This window comes from Somniosus microcephalus, chromosome 13, assembly GCF_052327205.1.
Source record: "Somniosus microcephalus isolate GS21.2 chromosome 13, FLI_Smic_1.0, whole genome shotgun sequence".
Taxonomy (NCBI): domain Eukaryota; kingdom Metazoa; phylum Chordata; class Chondrichthyes; order Squaliformes; family Somniosidae; genus Somniosus; species Somniosus microcephalus.
This window is the reverse complement of record NC_140999.1, coordinates 115,775,351-115,791,985: the sequence shown is the minus strand read 5'-3', so window position 1 is coordinate 115,791,985 and position 16,635 is coordinate 115,775,351. Positions and strand designations below refer to the sequence as shown.

Here is a 16,635-nt window from a genome sequence, read left to right as displayed (position 1 = left end):
TGGTCACTGAGGAGCAGAAGATCCATGTTAGAATTTCTCTTGTGACACAATGGCCCAGAAATTCGGGTCGGGGGCTTCCCACGGGTGCAAGCCCCCGACCTACACTTACATAGCGCACCGACAGTTGAAGCCTGGCCCTGCGTGGATTTCCTGTCAGTGGCCCGGTTCAGCTCCCGGCGCGCTGTGCTTGCGTGATCCAGCAGCGTAGTTAGTTCGATGAGCCGGCTGGGATCACGTGAGCACTGGGCAACCAATCGGAGGTTGCAAAAGTTCATTCATGAGTTTGATAGTAAGGACTGTCAAACTCATGAAAACTCCGGGTGCCCAAAACAGTACTTAAACTTCAAATAAAAGTTTTAAAAAATCCCACTAATTAAATGAACTATTAATAACTGTAAAAAAACTATTTTAAACAATTATTCAAATTTTTGAAAAAAAGAATTTAAGAAATCGGGTCTAAAAATACACTTACCTTACTGTAATGTCTTTAAAAATAATAAACCTGTGGAAAAAAAATTCTAACTTTAATTATTAGACCACTTACCTTTGAAAACGAAGTCCTTACGTCTGCTTTTTTCATTCGTAAAAAGTTGAGGCCTTCACGCACGGGCAAACCTTTAAAAATAAAGGAATTTCAGCGCGCACGTGCAGACCCCTGCGCGCATGCGATCGACCTCTGAACCAAGGGGTTCAGAGGAAGGGAAATGCCAGTTTTCTGCGCATGCGCTGCGCATGCTGAAAACCGGCAATTCCATCGGGCCCACGCGTGAGTACCCCGTCCATACTCACGCGTTGGGACCCGAATTACTGGGCCATTAAAGTTCTTGTAACACCATGACATGTTTCACTGCAAATTTCATCATCTGCTCATGGGATTTGGACAATCACGCATTTTTTATATCTGAATAAACACTCAAATTGGTGTGGTAATAACTAACCGCTTTTATTTAGAGGCCCTCGAGAATATTGTGTCAAAGTAATACGAGAGAATTGCTATAATGTGCTTACTCCTGTCAGAAGGCCAGCTAGTGTTCAGTTAACAATATGCAAGTGCCATACATTTCAAGTATCACTTTAAGCAAAAAGAACATTTTAATTCTGAAGTTCTAATGTCAATATTTTTACAGAGTATTTTAGTCGCTTTAAAATGTGTTAGTTCTATTTCTTGTGCTCATCGAGATGTCGATGCTGGGAATAGAATGTTGCTTTTCCACTTTTTACGGCAAGTACTCCCAAGTCAGGTATAGCACTATCTGTACAAATAGAGAGTAAAACTCCCTCTACTCTATACATTCCTTAAGGCCAGTATAAGAACCTCTTTGAATGCACCTCTGTAAAATTTTTATTGATATTGCACATTGCCTCTGGCTTCTCTGAGCGCCAGTTAGTGTTAAGTTATGAGAATTTCATGCTGCAAATTTTCAGCCTCCAGGAGCTTAAGCCCTTACAGCCTGGTAGAAAGAGGAAGCAAGAGGATAGTGATTGAGCCAACTGTGCCAGCAACCGGGCCATTTTAAGTTACTATATTTATCTATCTATATAATTAAATGTTTTGCATCCAAGAGACCCCTGTGGTGTGTGGGAAAATTGTCCATGTTAGTGTCGCACAGCCATCAAACTAGCACCTCAGTGGCTCAGAAATCACTGTGTATTTCCTTAACTGTTCATCCATGTCTGGCATAAAAATAAAAATAAAAAGGTGACTCAACCGTGGCTAACAAGGGAATTTAGGGATAGCATAAGATCCAAGGAGAAGACATATAAATTGGCCAGAAAAAGCATTAAACTTGAGGACTGGGAGCAGTTTAGGATTCAGCAGAGGAAAAAGGGATTAATTAAGAGGGGGAAAATAGAGTATGAGAGTAAGCTTGCAGGGAACATAAAAACTGACTGTAAAAGCTTTTATAGATAGGTGAAGAGAAAAAGATTGGTGAAGTCAAGCATAGGTCCCTTGCAGTCAGAATCAGGGGAATTTATAATGGGGAACAAAGAAATGGCAGACCAATTAAATACATACTTTGGTTCTGTCTTCACAAAGGAGGACACAAATAACCTCCCAGAGATGGCGGGGAACATAGGGTCTAATGAGAGGGAGGAACTGAAAGAAATCAGTATTTGTAGGGAAATGGTGTTAGTGAAATTGACGGGATTGAAGGCCGATAAATCCCCAGGGCCTGATAATCTACATCCTAGGGTACTTAAGGAAGTGGCCCTAGAAATAGTAGATGCATTGCTGGTCATCTTCCAAAATTCGATAGACTCTGGAACAGTTCCCATGGATTGGAGGGTAGCTAATGTTACCCCACTATTCAAAAAAGGTGGTAGAGAGAAAACGGGGAATTACAGACCGGTAAGCCTGACATCGGTAGTGGGGAAAATGTTAGAGTCCATTATAAAAGATGTAATAGCAGAGCACTTGGAAAACAGTGACAGAATCGGACAAAGTCAACATGGATTTACAAAAGGTAAATCGTGCTTGACTAATCTACTGGAATTTTTTGAGGATGTAACTGGTAGAATAGATAAGGGAGAACCAGTGGATGTGGTGTATTTGGACTTTCAGAAGGCTTCGATAAGGTCCCGCATAAGAGCTAAGCGTGTAAAGTTAAGGCACATGGGATTGGGGGCAAGGTACTGACTTGGATAAAGAACTGGTTGGCAGACAGGAAGCAAAGAGTTGGAATAAACGGCTCTTTTTCCGAGTGGCAGGCAGTGACTAGTGGGGTACCGCAGGTGTAAAGTCTGTGGGTTGTGCAGTTAATAAATACACAGACTTCAGAAGTAACAAACAAACAGGTCTTTACTATTCGAAGGTCCGGGCGAATCTGCCCCAGAAATCCTGCTACAACACTGATATACTGGTGTGGTCACTATCGGTATTACAGTATACAGAAGCCAAACAAATAGTGCCACACCTAAAGTAGTTCCCTTAAAGGTGAACGGTTACATTCAATAGTTCCCTTAAAGGTAGACGGGTACATACACTACAATCCTCCCTTTTTAGCTTATTACTTACAGAGTCCCCGTTAAACATACATATCTTCAACTTCCTATAAAACAAATTACAGCTATAATCTCGGTGGAGTCAATGTCATATAAAACAATTTACAAATATAATCTCGGTGGAAACAGTTCATAGATTCAGTCTCTGATCTTGACTCGTTCCGAACAACATTTCTTTGGGGTAGCCGGTTCACCTGGCTAGCGTGACTCCTCCATAGCCTTTTTCTTGACGTAGCAGCTTGAACTTTCGTCCTGTTGAACCAGCAGTGCGGACTTTGACAACCAACTGGCTGTCTTGACATTTTCCAGTTTTTCAACTAATTTAGCTCCTTTTGTAATGTCCCGCCTGGAATGGTAGAAGTGCTAATATTTTAGACAGTTATTATCTTCTGCTTCTTCTTTTTCTTTTCTGCCTTTTTGAAACTCTCGGAGCTCCTTTCTCGGCTGCCAGCTGTAGCGCCACCAACTCTCTATGTTCCTTAGACCTTAAGTGCTTCATCCGGATTTCAGCACTTTGAGAGTTTTCATCACAAGCTGGGCAGACCACATCCTCTTAATATTCAGTGTCACTCAACAGGTCATGGTAATATTCAGGTTCGTCCTGAGTTAGGCCAGCGAGAGAGACTTCTTCTTCCTCCTCACCGTCTGGACGTTAGCTGACGGTGGTTCCTTCCCTAAATATCTTTCTTGAAAAGCCTTCTTCATGCATTCATATTCATCCCGCTCTTCCTGGGTTATCTGCCATTCCTTCACGACGGACCTCATTTGTGAGTTCAATACCTTCCTTTCCACCGGTAATTGCGTTATCAGGCTATTTAACCCTTCTACTGAAGTAACGGTTTCCACCTTCTTCTGTTCACCTTGACGTGATTCAACGTACTTTTGGCACCCTTGTAAAATTTGTGTTGCCACCTCAGCTATCTCCGTGACTTTTGAGAGCTCCGAACTCGTTCCCCCTGAAGATTGAAGCTCGTGTTCAGATTGTTCCCCTTGTAGAGTCTTGTCCTTCAGCATATGAAGGAGTTGGCTGACCGTTAACTCTTCCCTGGGAACACGGTGGATCAGAGTCTTCTCCATTTCATCCACCTCTTTCTCCAATACTTCCACCTTACGTTCCTCTTGAACTTTGGCTTTCAGCGCTCGGAAAAGTTGCGCCCTGATGCTCTCTAGTTCATGTTCAGGGACCATTCTTACAGTGTCCTGTTCTTCCACTGCAAGGATTCCCAGTTGAATCTGTTCTTCAAGTTGTTGAACCTCAGACATTGCCGCCTCATATTTGTCTTGGGTGTCCTTCAATGTTTTTATAAGTTCTTGGACATCCTGTCTTTCATGCTCTGCCATGATTTTCACCTCTAATTGCTCATCTATGGATGGAGCTTCTATCGATGAGTCTGTCTTGGCCTTGAGCTCATCAAGAATTTCCTGCAGCCTTTGGACTTCTTGCTCATGTTCAACCTTTAGTTGTTCATATGCTTCTACTGAAACTAGCTTTTCGGAGGCTGCCGAGTTAACCCCCTTCTGAATTGTAGCCTGGGCCTGTTCATACTGTTCTTTCAACTTCTCACACTCTGCTTGTAAGGAGTCGTAAAGAAGAACTGGAATAAAATCCTGGCTCCCTGAAGATTCCTCTTCCTTTGGTTCATTCTGTAAATATTCTAGTTCCTGAACAGCATCAGGGGAATGTGATTGGTATTTGACCATGCTGGCTCTATGGTCGCTCTCTGCTTGAGCTAGCTGTCTCTGTAGTCTTTCCAGGTTCCCCCATTCGGTGTCCCAGAACTTTTCCATATTTTTCATCTCCTGTACGAGACGATCACTCAACTGTTCTAATTGTTGTCGTACTTTGACATAAGTTTGCGTCCGAGCTCGGTGTTCTTCCGTCATGGATGAATCCTTTGCTTGAACAGGCTCAGAATTCTCTGTCAACCTGGAGTTCTGCTCTGCAGCTTTATTCTTCTTGGTACCATAAGCCCTTCTGCCTGTCTTCGTTTTCGACTTGGTCTTATCATCATCCATTTCAGAATCTGAGCTAATAGCTTGCACCGAGTCCTCCCTCATTATGGCTTTTAGGTAATGCCATTCCATGTCTATTTTCTTAATCCACTCCCGTCCTAGAAGTGGTGGTCCTCCCTCAGGTAATACGTACAAGCTCATTCTTGGGTGTTCTTTACCCCTATCTCTCACCTTGACTCTTATTTTCCCCACGGGGTATACGTTATGCCCCGTGTATGTCTGTAATACGAACTTGGTATTTCTTAAAGGTATGTGAGAGAATAGCCGGTGGTAGTCCCTTCGGTTGATGACTGATAGAGCTGATCCAGTGTCCAGCTCCATTCTTATTTGGACTCCAGCTATTTTTAGTATGACCCAGATGGCCCGTTTCTTTACCCACATTGTGGATTCTCAGACTACCCAGCTCCTGGTTGTTTGGGTCTGAGTCTGAATTCTGTTCGTCTGAACTCTTCTCAGCCACCTTGTGTACCTTGTTGTACTTTTCTGGTGGTGGCTTCCTTTGATTATTGATCTTTTTCCCGGACCGGCATACCTTCGCGATGTGACCCAGTTTGCCACATTTCCTACACTCTTGGTTCTTAAACCAGCATTGATTCTGGTCATGCGTTGTCTTCCCACAACGGTAGCATTTTGTTGTGCTTGAAGTAATTTGGTCCACCCCGAGTGCCGCCGCCTTTAGTTGCATTTCCGCCGTTCCTTTCGCTGCGGCTTCGTGCGATGCAGCTATAAGGACAGCCCTGTCCAGTGTGAGGTCATTCTCTTCCAGTAGTCACTTCTGCGTCCCTTCTTTGGACAATCCGCATACGAACTTGTCCCGCAGCGCTTCTGTCAGATTCCCTCCGAACTGGCAGTATTTCGCTAGCCTACGCAGTTCGACCAAGTACTCCGCATTGCTTTCGTCTTTCTTCTGCGTTCTTGCGTAGAATTTGAATCGTTCAGCCAGCATCAGCGGTGTGGGGTTCAAGTGGTCCTTCAGCACAGCCACAATCTCTTCGAAGGTCTGATCCGCTGGTTTATTTGGTGCTATTAGATGCTTCAAAAGCCCGTATGTTTTTGCCCCCATCGAGTTTAGCAATGTTATCGCCTTGTCGTCTTCCTCTATTTTGTTGGCTTCGCAATAGATCTCTATGCGTTCCACGTACGTGGCCCAGTCTTCTATTTCAGAATTAAAGTTGTTAATATTCCCTCGCTTAGGCATCTTTCTTCCCTTGGGAGCAGCACCAGTATTTCTTATTTATTTATTTGTTTCTAAGATGGCGGTTTTCCCGCAAAATCGGCGGTTTCCCGCTCTTTCCTTCTCTCCCCGCCCACTTCAATGGCGGTATGTCAATCAAGATGGCAGTTTTCCCGCGAAAATGGCGGTTTCCCGCTCTTCCTTTCTCGCCCCGCCCACTTCAATGGCGGTTTCCCGCTTCTGGCGTCTTCTCCGCCTAATGGCGGCTTCCCGCGTTTCTTCCCGGTGGAAGGGGTACGCTTCCCCCTCAGCGGACAGGTTCAGCCGCTGGCTGGCTACTGCACAGCTCCCCTTACTCGGCTATGTCTTTTCCTCCCACCCGCACGGCTCTACCGGCGCTGGGTACACCCCGTTAGCGGAGGACAGTTCAGCCGCTGGACTGGCTCTCGCGCAGTCTCTCTCTCCGTACCCGGCTCTGTCTCTCTCACCCGCACGTTCGATGCTACCGGCCCTGGGTACCCCGTTGGTGGAGAACAGCTCACCGCTGGTCTGGCTCTCGCGCAGTCTCTCACCCCGTTTTCGGCTGTGTCTCTCACCCACTCCCGCACGTTCGGTTTTGCCGGCTCTGAGTACCCCGTTGGTGGAGAACAGCTCAGCCGCTGGACCGGCTCCTCGCAGTCTCTCTCTCCGCACCCGGCTCTCACCCGCACGGTTCCCGTTCGCCTCCCCAACCCTCTCGCAGACCGGTGTTTCCCTCCCCGGCTGCGGCTGGGTTTCTCTTCCCGCGCCTACTCGCAGGCTCAGCGCTTCGTGGCTGCAGTCGCTGCCCCGATTGTCCGCCGATCGCGGTCCGGCTGTCACCCGACGCCGTTGGACCCGACTTTTGGCCGGCACAGCTCCCCCTCGACCGAGGTCGAGTGCTCTGCCCTTATCCTCCGGATGCTTCTACACCTTCCCCTACTCACAGTCTCTTCGGCCGCCTTGTTTCTTGCTGGTCGGCTCACTCCGCACCGTGGCAGAAGGGTAGTCAGTGCCTGTTGCTGATACAGCTTTTGTTGTTAGTCTTCCTGCTTTCTGTTGTTGCAGCCTCGTGTTTTCTTTTGGTAGCACGACGAGGGCGGTTGTCTCTCTTCGACGCTCTTCGTTGCTTATGGTGATCTTGCCGCAGGGTACGATCGGACTCGTCGCCACTGTAAAGTCTGTGGGTTGTGCAGTTAATAAATACACAGACTTCAGAAGTAACAAACAAACAGGTCTTTACTATTCGAAGGTCCGGGCGAATCTGCCCCAGAAATCCTGCTACAACACTTATATACTGGTGTGGTCACTATCGGTATTACAGTATACAGAAGCCAAACAAATAGTGCCACACCTAAAGTAGTTCCCTTAAAGGTGAACGGTTACATTCAATAGTCCCCTTAAAGGTAGACGGGTACATACACTACAGCAGGGATCGGTCCTAGGACCCCAGCTATTCATCACAATATATATAAATGATCTAGACGAGGGAACTAGATATAATATCTCCAAGTTTGCAGACGACACAAAGCTGGGTGGGCGTGTGTGCTGTGAGGAGGATGCTGAGAAACTCTCGTATGATTTGGACAGGTTGGGTGATTGGGCAGAAGCATGGCAGTTGCAGTATAATGTGGATAAATGCGAGGTTATCCACTTTGGTGGCAAAAACAAGAAGGCAGATTATTATCTGAATGGCAATAGGTTGGGAGAAGGGGACGTGCAACGAGACCCGGGTATCCTTGTGCACCAGTCGCTGAAGGTAAGCATGCAGGTGCAGCAGGCGGTTAAGAAGGCAAATGGTATGTTGACCTTCATAGCGAGAGGGTTTGAGTACAAGAACAAGGATGTCTTGCTGCAGTTGTACAGGGTCTTGGTGAGACCACACCTTGAGTATTGTGTGCAGTTTTGGTCGCCTTATCTGAGGAAGGATGTTCTTGCCATGGAGGGAGTGCAGCGAAGATTCACCAGACTCATACCTGGAATGTCAGGAATGACGTATGAGGAGAGATTGGGTCGATTGGGCTTATACTCGCTGGAGTTTAGAAGAATGAGAGGGGATCTCATTGAAACTTATAAAATTCTAACAGGACTGGACAGACTGGATGCAGGAAGGATGTTCCCGATGGCCAGGGAGTCCAGAACCAGGAGTCACAGTCTAAGGATAAGGAGTAAGCCATTTAGGACAGAGATGAGGAGGAATTTCTTCACCCAGAGAGTGGTGAACCTGTGGAATTCTCTACCACAGAAGCCAGTGGAGGCCAATTCATTAAATATATTCAAGAAGGAGTTGGATATATTTCTTAAGGCTAAAGGGATCAAGGGATATGGGGAGAAGGCACGGACAGGGTACTGAAATTGGATGATCAGCCATGATCTCATTGAATGGCGGAGCAGGCTCGGGGGGCTGAATGGCCTACTCCTGCTCCTATCTTCTACGTTTCTATGCTAATTTGCACAATTATAGACAGGTAAGGAAAGCTAGCGGTTGCGAACCAAGGACTGCCAATCACAAAACGTCAGTCCGCACAAATCCAACCAATCAAATTACAGAGAAACAGGGAAAGTGCAAGTCCTACTGGGCAGTCCCAAAAACAAATACCTCAGCAGCATCATGTTTTTTCCAGTGGCTCCTGGATATTCTTGCTGTGGTGTGGTTATCAGAACTGTACTTAGTACTCCAAGTGTGTCCTTCTTATCATCACTTCCTGGGATTTGTGTTCTATTCTTCTGGCTGTTTTCGGCTAGGTTTATACTGGGTTTGGAGGGGAATGTGTATGTGGTACTTGATGGCTAGGCCCAGTCAGCTAGCAAGGCCTGCAACATGGTAATGCAACATGGTTCAATGCTGCACCAGTGACAGCTTCAACAACACCGACGAATGCACTGTTGGAAGTAAGGCTGAAGAAAACAAAACTTGTGTAATCGTGTAAATAACTGCGATAAAGGACGAAGGGCTTGGGGAGAGAAGAGGAAATAATAATTAAAGAAATTAAATACTTGCATCTGAAGCAAGCACTGCAAATCCACCCGCCCCAAAAGCTATTATAAAAGTAAATAACTGAGAATAAACAAGATCACGATAAACATCCGAAACCACTCTCTGAGTCTCAGAGTACCTGTGACTAAAGCCTCAGGTGCTCCACTAGTATGAAAAATTATTGTTTGCTTTGCCTACTCAATTTTCAGCCCCTTCATAAGTCAATAGATTTGGGGGGGAATCACATCACCGTTGTTTTTAATTCATTTTACTCTTTTAAAAAAAAATCTATATTTATTTTTTGAAGTCATGTGGTACTACAGGCGAGTACATGGACTGATTGTGATGGTTGGGACAATTCAGCACATGCTGTTTGGTGGGCTGTGGTCATTTGGCAGGTCTCCAGGATTTGGTTGGTTTGGACGATGTGAAGAATCCCACCTATGAGGAAATTGGACCCTTTATAGAGCTTACAGAGTAGGCTGCTTTTAGCTTCTGGCTCTGTTTTGAATTTATCTATTCTTCTCCTCTTAAACTCTTAGTAACTTCAATATCCCTTTGTTTTTCCTTTTTCAATTACTGTTGATTTTTAAAGTAATTTTTGATTAACCGGTAGGGAGCCAATTATATCATGGGGAACTGGCTTGGAGGAGCTATGACTCTGCCAGATAACTGATTTAAATTAGTTTGCATTGAATTGAAATTACAAATTGCAAAAAGCACCCTGGGTGTATGTGCTGATTTTAATTTGTACCTTTGAAACTCTAGGATTAGGTAGCTCTTCTGCATGTCAGTGGCAAAGTTTTACACTCCACTGCTCCTGCCTCAACAAACTGTTACATAGACCGTTATTATCAGAGCTTTTGCGCCTTGTGCACAGAGCCATTACCAGCAAATGTCAGGCACCTGGAATGTGCATCCAGCCAAGCGAAGACTCCGAGATTGTCTGTTTGGCCCCAAACGTAGCTTTTCTGGGATCGCATTATCTTGTGACACTTGCATCTGGTTGTACCCTGTTATTATAAAAACTATCTATTTAGGAAAAAAGCTCAATTCCTCTGGCCATGCAAGGCAGCCAAAGAATGCCAGAAGAAATATTAAAACCAAGAGGTCTTAAAATCAGGCTGTGGGATAATGATATACAAACATTTACCACATGTGCCTGAAACTCTGCTCTCCGCTATTTTAGTGGAGGCATTAGTCTATTTATTATAAACGGGGTTTGAATAGTGAAGAGAGGAATTTTGACAAATGAATTTCAATTTTCTACGCTCTCCCACAGTGTAAAATCAAAGCCAGACAGAAAAAAGGTGTTTAAGATCAACGTGAGTTTTGAAATTGGTCCTCATGGCAGTGCTTCCTCTTTATATCAGATAGCATACAGTGCGTTACACAGGGAATGACACGCCAGCTGCTGTGTGGTACATAGGGAATGACACGTCAGTTGCCGTGTAGTACACAGGGAATGACACATCAGTTGCCGTGTAGTACACAGGGAATGACACATTAGTTGCCGTGTGATACACGGAATGACACATCAGTTGCTGTGTGGTACACAGGGAATGACACAGCCTATAAAATTTGGATAGAGGGCAACACAGAATCTGGGTTATGGTAATTGGGGATCAGTGACTCTAAAACCCTGTTTCTTGGGTTTGTCCACAGAAGTTGTCCTCATTTAAATATTTTCCCTTAGTTATCAAGAAACTGTTTATCGGGGAAGGAGAGGAAACTGTGTCGCTCTGAAATATATCTAACTCCTTCTTGAATATATTTAATGAATTGGCCTCAACTGCCTTCTGTGGTAGAGAATTCCACAGGTTCACCACTCTCTGGGTGAAGAAATTCCTCCTCATCTCAGTGGCTTACCCCTTATCCTTAGACTGTGACCCCTGGTTCTGGACTCCCCCGCCATCGGGAACATCCTTCCTGCGTCCAGTCCTGTTAGAATTTTATAAGTTTCAATGAGATCCCCTCTCATTCTTCTAAACTCCAGCGAGTATAAGCCCAATCGACCCAATCTCTCCTCATACGTCATTTCTGCCATCTCAGGTATCAGTCTGGTGAATCTTCGCTGCAATCCCTCCATGGCAAGAACATCCTTCCTCAGATAAGGTGACCAAAATTGCACACAATACTCAAGGTGTGGTCTCACCAAGGCCCTGTACAACTGCAGCAAGACATCCTTATTCCTGTACTCAAACCCTCTCGCTACGAAGGCCAACAAACCATTTGCCTTCTTAACCGCCTGCTGCACCCGCATGCTTACCTTCAGCGACTGGTGCACAAGGACACCCAGGTCTCATTGCATTTCCCCTTCTCCCAATCTATTGCCGTTCAGATAGTAATCTGCCTTCCTGTTTTTGCCACCAAAGTGGATAACCTCGCATTTATCCACATTATACTGCATCTGCCATATCACCCAACCTGTCCAAATCATACTGGAGTTTTTCGGCATCCTCCTCACAGCACACATGCCCACCCAACTTTGTGTCGTCTGCAAATTTGGAGATATTACATCTAGTTCCCTCGTCTAGATCATTAATATATATTGTGAATAGCTGGGGTCCTAGCACCGATCCCTGTGGTACCCCACTAGTCACTGCCTGCCACTCGGAAAAAGACCCGTTTATTCCAACTCTTTGCTTCCTGTCTGCCAACCAGTTCTCTATCCAAGTCAGTACCTTGCCCCCAAACCCTTGTGCTTTTACTTTACACGCTAATCTCTTATGTGGGACCTTATCGAAAGCCTTCTGAAAGTCCAAATACACAACATTCACTGGTTCTCCCTTATCTATTCTACCAGTTACATCCTCAAAAAATTCCAGTAGATTAGTCAAGCACGATTTACCTTTTGTAAATCCATGTTGACTTTGTCTGATCCTGTCACTGTTTTCCAAGTGTTCTGCTATTACATCTTTTATAATGGACTCTAGCATTTTCCCCACTACCGATGTCAGGCTTACTTACTTACTATAATTCCCTGTTTTCTCACTACCACCTTTTTTGAATAGTGGGGTAACATTAGCTACCCTCCAATCGATGGGAACTGTTCCAGAGTCTATCGAATTTTGGAAGATGACCAGCAATGCATCTACTATTTCTAAGGCCACTTCCTTAAGTACCCTAGGATGTAGATTATCAGGCCCTGGGGATTTATCGGCCTTCAATCCCATCAATTTCCCTAACACCATTTCCCTACAAATACTGATTTCATTCAGTTCCCCCCTTTTATTAGACCCTATGTTCCCTGCCATCTCTGGGAGGTTATTTGTGTCCTCCTTTGTGAAGACAGAACCAAAGTATGTATTTAATTGGTCTGCCATTTCATTGTTCCCCATTATAAATTCCCCTGATTCTGACTGCAAGGCACCTATGCTTGACTTCACCAATCTTTTCCTCTTCACATATCTATAGAAGCTTTTACAATCAGTTTTTATGTTCACTGCAAGCTTACTCTCATACTCTATTTTCCCCCTCTTAATTAATCCCTTTGTCCTCCTTTGCTTAATCCTAAACTGCTCCCAATCCTCAGTTTTGCTGCTTTTTCTGGCCAATTTATATGTCCTCTTTTTGGATCTTATGCTATCCCTAACTTCCCTTGTTAGCCACGGTTGAGTCACCTTTTTTGTTTTATTTTTATGCCAAGCAGGGATGAACAAATTCTGCAGTTCATCCATGCGATCTTTAAATGTTTGCCATTGCCAATCCACCGTCAACCCTTTAAGTAACATTCCCCAATCCATCCTACCCTACTCGCGCCTCATACCATCGTAGTTTCCTTTATTTAAATTCAGGACCCTAGTCTCTGAGTCAAATACTACACTCTCCACCTTAATGAAGAATTCTATCATATTATGATCTCTCCGCCCCAAGGGGCCTCGCACAACAAGATTGCTAATTAATCCTTACATAATACCCAGTCTAAGATGGCCTGATTTCTAGCTGGTTCCTTGACATATTGGACCAGGAAACCATCCCTTATACACTCGAGGACTTCCTCCTCCACAGTATTGTTACTAATTTGGTAAGCCCAATCTATATGTAGATTAAAGTCACCCATGATAACTGCTGTGTTCTTATTGCACGCGCCTCTAATTTCCCGTTAATGCCATCCCCAACATAGGCATTACTGTTTGGGTGTCTGTATACAACTCCCACTAACATTTTCTGCCCCTTGGTATTTCTCAGCTCTACCTATACAGATTCCACATCATCAGAGCTAATATGCTTCCTTACTATTGTGTTAATCTCCTCTTTAACCAGCAATGCTACCCCACCTCCTTTTCCTTTTTGTCTGTCTTATCTGAATATTGAATACCCCTGGATGTTGAGTTCCCAGCCTTGGTCACCCATGTTTCCGCAATTCCAATCATACCATGTCTGTTTACATCGATTTGCGCAGCTAATTCATCCACCTTATTACGAATGCTCCTCGCATTAAGAGACAAAGCCTTCAGGCTTATTTTTTTAACACTCTTAGACCTTATAGAATTATTATTTACTGTGGCCATGTTTGATTTAAACCCTTGATTTCGCTGACTGCCACTTTTGCTTTTCTCCTTCCTGTCTTTTGCTTCTATCCTTGTTTCCCTTTCCTCTGTCTCCCTGCACAGGTTCCCAACCCCCTGCCATTTTAGTTTAAACCCTCCCCAACAGCACTAGCAAACACTCCCCCAAGGACATCGGTCCCGGTCCTGCCCAGGTGCAAACTGTCCAGTTTGTACTGGTGTCACCTCCCCCAGAACCGGTTCCAATGTCCCAGGAATTTGAATCCCTCCCCCTTGCACCATTCCTCTAGCCATGTATTCATCTGAAATATCCTTTGTTTCTACCCTGACTAGCACGTGGCACTGGTAGCAATCCTGAGATTACTACCTGTGAGGTCCTATTTTTTAATTTATCTCCTAACTCCCTATATTTAGCTTTTAGGACCTCATCCCAGTTTTTACCTATATCTTTGGTACCTATATGCACCACGACAACTGGCTGTTCACCACCCCCCCCCCAGAATGCCCTGCAGCCACTCCGATACATTCTTGACCCTTGCACCAGGGAGGCAACATACCATCCTGGAGTCTCGTTTGCGGGTGCTGAAACGCCTATCTATTCCCCTTACAATAGAATCCCCCATTTCCATAGCTCTCCCGCTCTTTTTCCTCCTGTCCTGTGCAGCAGAACCGCCCATGGTGCCAGGAAGTTGGCTGCTGCTGCCTTCCCCCGATAAGCCATCTCCCTCAACAATATCCAAAGCAGTATATCTGTTTGAGAGGCGGATGGCCACAGGGGACCCCTGCATTACCTGCCTGCGCCTACTACTCTGCCTGGCAGTCACCCATTCCCTTCCTGCCTGTGCAGCCTTTACCTGCGGTGTGACCAACTTATTAAACGTGATATCCATGACGTCCTCAGCATCGCGAATACTCCAGTATGTATCCATTCACAGCTCCAGCACCGCAATGCGTTCTGCCAGCAGCTGCAGCTGGATACACTTCCCGCACACATGGTCATCAGGGACACAGGAAGTGTCCCTGATTTCCCACATAGTGCAGGAGGAGCATGCCACGGGGCCGAGCTGTCCTGGCATGACTTACTCTTTAATTAATTCAAATTAAATTAATCAAATCAATACCACTAATTACACTACAATTAAATGATATACTCAAGGGCCCTTGCTTCCTAGCACTCCCTGCTACACAACAGAGACCTTAGCAACTATAAACCACAAAATTAAGACATTTTAAATGTTATAATCTATTAATCTTAACTGTCAAACTATAGAGTAGTATAAATACTCACCTGGCCGTACTTCCCCAGCGCCGGCGTCACTTTCTGTACTGTGACGTCACTCTTGAATTCTGCCGCTGCTGCCGCTGCTTGACTGGGCCTGAAAGTCACCGACCTTTATTTTCACCCACAGCAGCTGGTCCCTCGCAGGTCCGCTGCTCCCGCTGCTGCCACTGCTCGACTGGGCCTGAAAATCACTGACCTTTATTTTCACCCACAGCCGCTGCTTCCTCGCAGGTCCGCCGCTCCCGCTGCTGCCACTGCTCCTTATTTCACTTCATCATACGCCTGTAATCAAATGAACATTTGCCAAACAATATTTCATGAAAGCAATGTGGCTTCAAAATGATTTGTGTCCCTTTCCATCAGACTTCTGCTCCTTCTGAAAAGGAATTCCAATAGAGTGGCCTTGGCACTCCTTCTACACCTCCCCCCCACCCCCACCCCCTGACCCCTTTTGGGGGTGAATCTAGCGGGACCTCAACCACACCCAAAAATCCGCTCTATTCTGCCTCCTGTACAGATCCGTGGTAAGCGCACCAGCACACTAGGCTTAATGTGGGTCCCACAACGCCATATTCAACAGCTGAACATCCAGCCGAGCCACAAATGAGCAGAGGGGAGACACATAATTGAGCCCCCCTCAACCAAACTCTCCACAATGGAGCGATAAGATGGCAGTCCGAAATCCCACCGGGGTCGTAGGGCGGACTTTCCAGTAGCACCAGTGTCCGCACCTGCCATTTATATAACCTGTCCTGGGATTTGGGATAGGGTAAGGGCGAGGTCAAATAGGTGGGCGGTGATCTCATCTTGCCACACTACCAGTGGCGGAGCGGGACTTACATAATTCTAGGTTAAGATTTGTAATTTATTAATGTATACATGCTCAGCATTGAGAGCTTTGGAGACAACCTCTTCGGAAGCCAATTATTTGGTCTTACTCCTTCCTTTTTCCTAAATCTGAACTATTCAGTCACAGAGTATTTTCTTGTCTATACTTCTTAAAATAACATGCATAATGCTTGGCCAGAATGGAATTTACCCATGTTATGCCTTTCTCTGCAGGAACCTCGGTGATGCAGGTTACTGCCTCAGACGCAGATGATCCGACATATGGGAGCAGCGCAAGGTTGCTGTACACTCTGGTGGAGGAACAGAACCAATTCACAGTGGATCTCAAAACTGGTAGGTAGGAGCCAAACCTTGTCCTGAATACAGTTCCCACTATAGAAAAAAAAAACAGGCTCTGCATCAGGAAGACGTCAGCAGGTGCACCCATGTTCATCCCAGTAGGGGGCATTTTTCTTCACTCTGAAATTTCGATCACCATGATCCATTAAAGAATGCTAAACTCTAAAGGCATATTTTAGCCTCCAGGCCTCAAATTTGTCAGAATATTTACATTACTCCATGTTATGTAGACATCTCTTTGCACAATGCTTGCAGTGTATCTTCAACATTTCACCCTTTTGATCTATAGCCATCTTCTTCTCCTCCTCCAATTCACTTTCTCGCAATATATTTAGTTTTATTTCTCTTAAACGTCTTTATTCTTTATCCTCATTCTCCCAATCTCTTTTTTTCCATCTTCATCTCTGGTTCCCACTTATTACACCTCATTCTTCATTTCTATTTTTCCCCTTACTCTCCCTTCTCTCGT

The 16,635-nt window shown here is 45.2% G+C and overlaps 1 protein-coding gene across 1 annotated transcript in view; it reads left to right on the top strand.

Moving 5' to 3' along the window:
* Positions 1-16,635, top strand: part of cdh22 (cadherin 22) — a 1,314,714-nt gene that overhangs the window by 275,955 nt on the left and 1,022,124 nt on the right. The window contains exon 3 of the mRNA XM_086005235.1: positions 16,041-16,160. Within this exon, the coding sequence (XP_085861361.1) occupies positions 16,041-16,160 (120 nt within the window). The remainder of the gene's footprint in view (positions 1-16,040; positions 16,161-16,635) is intronic.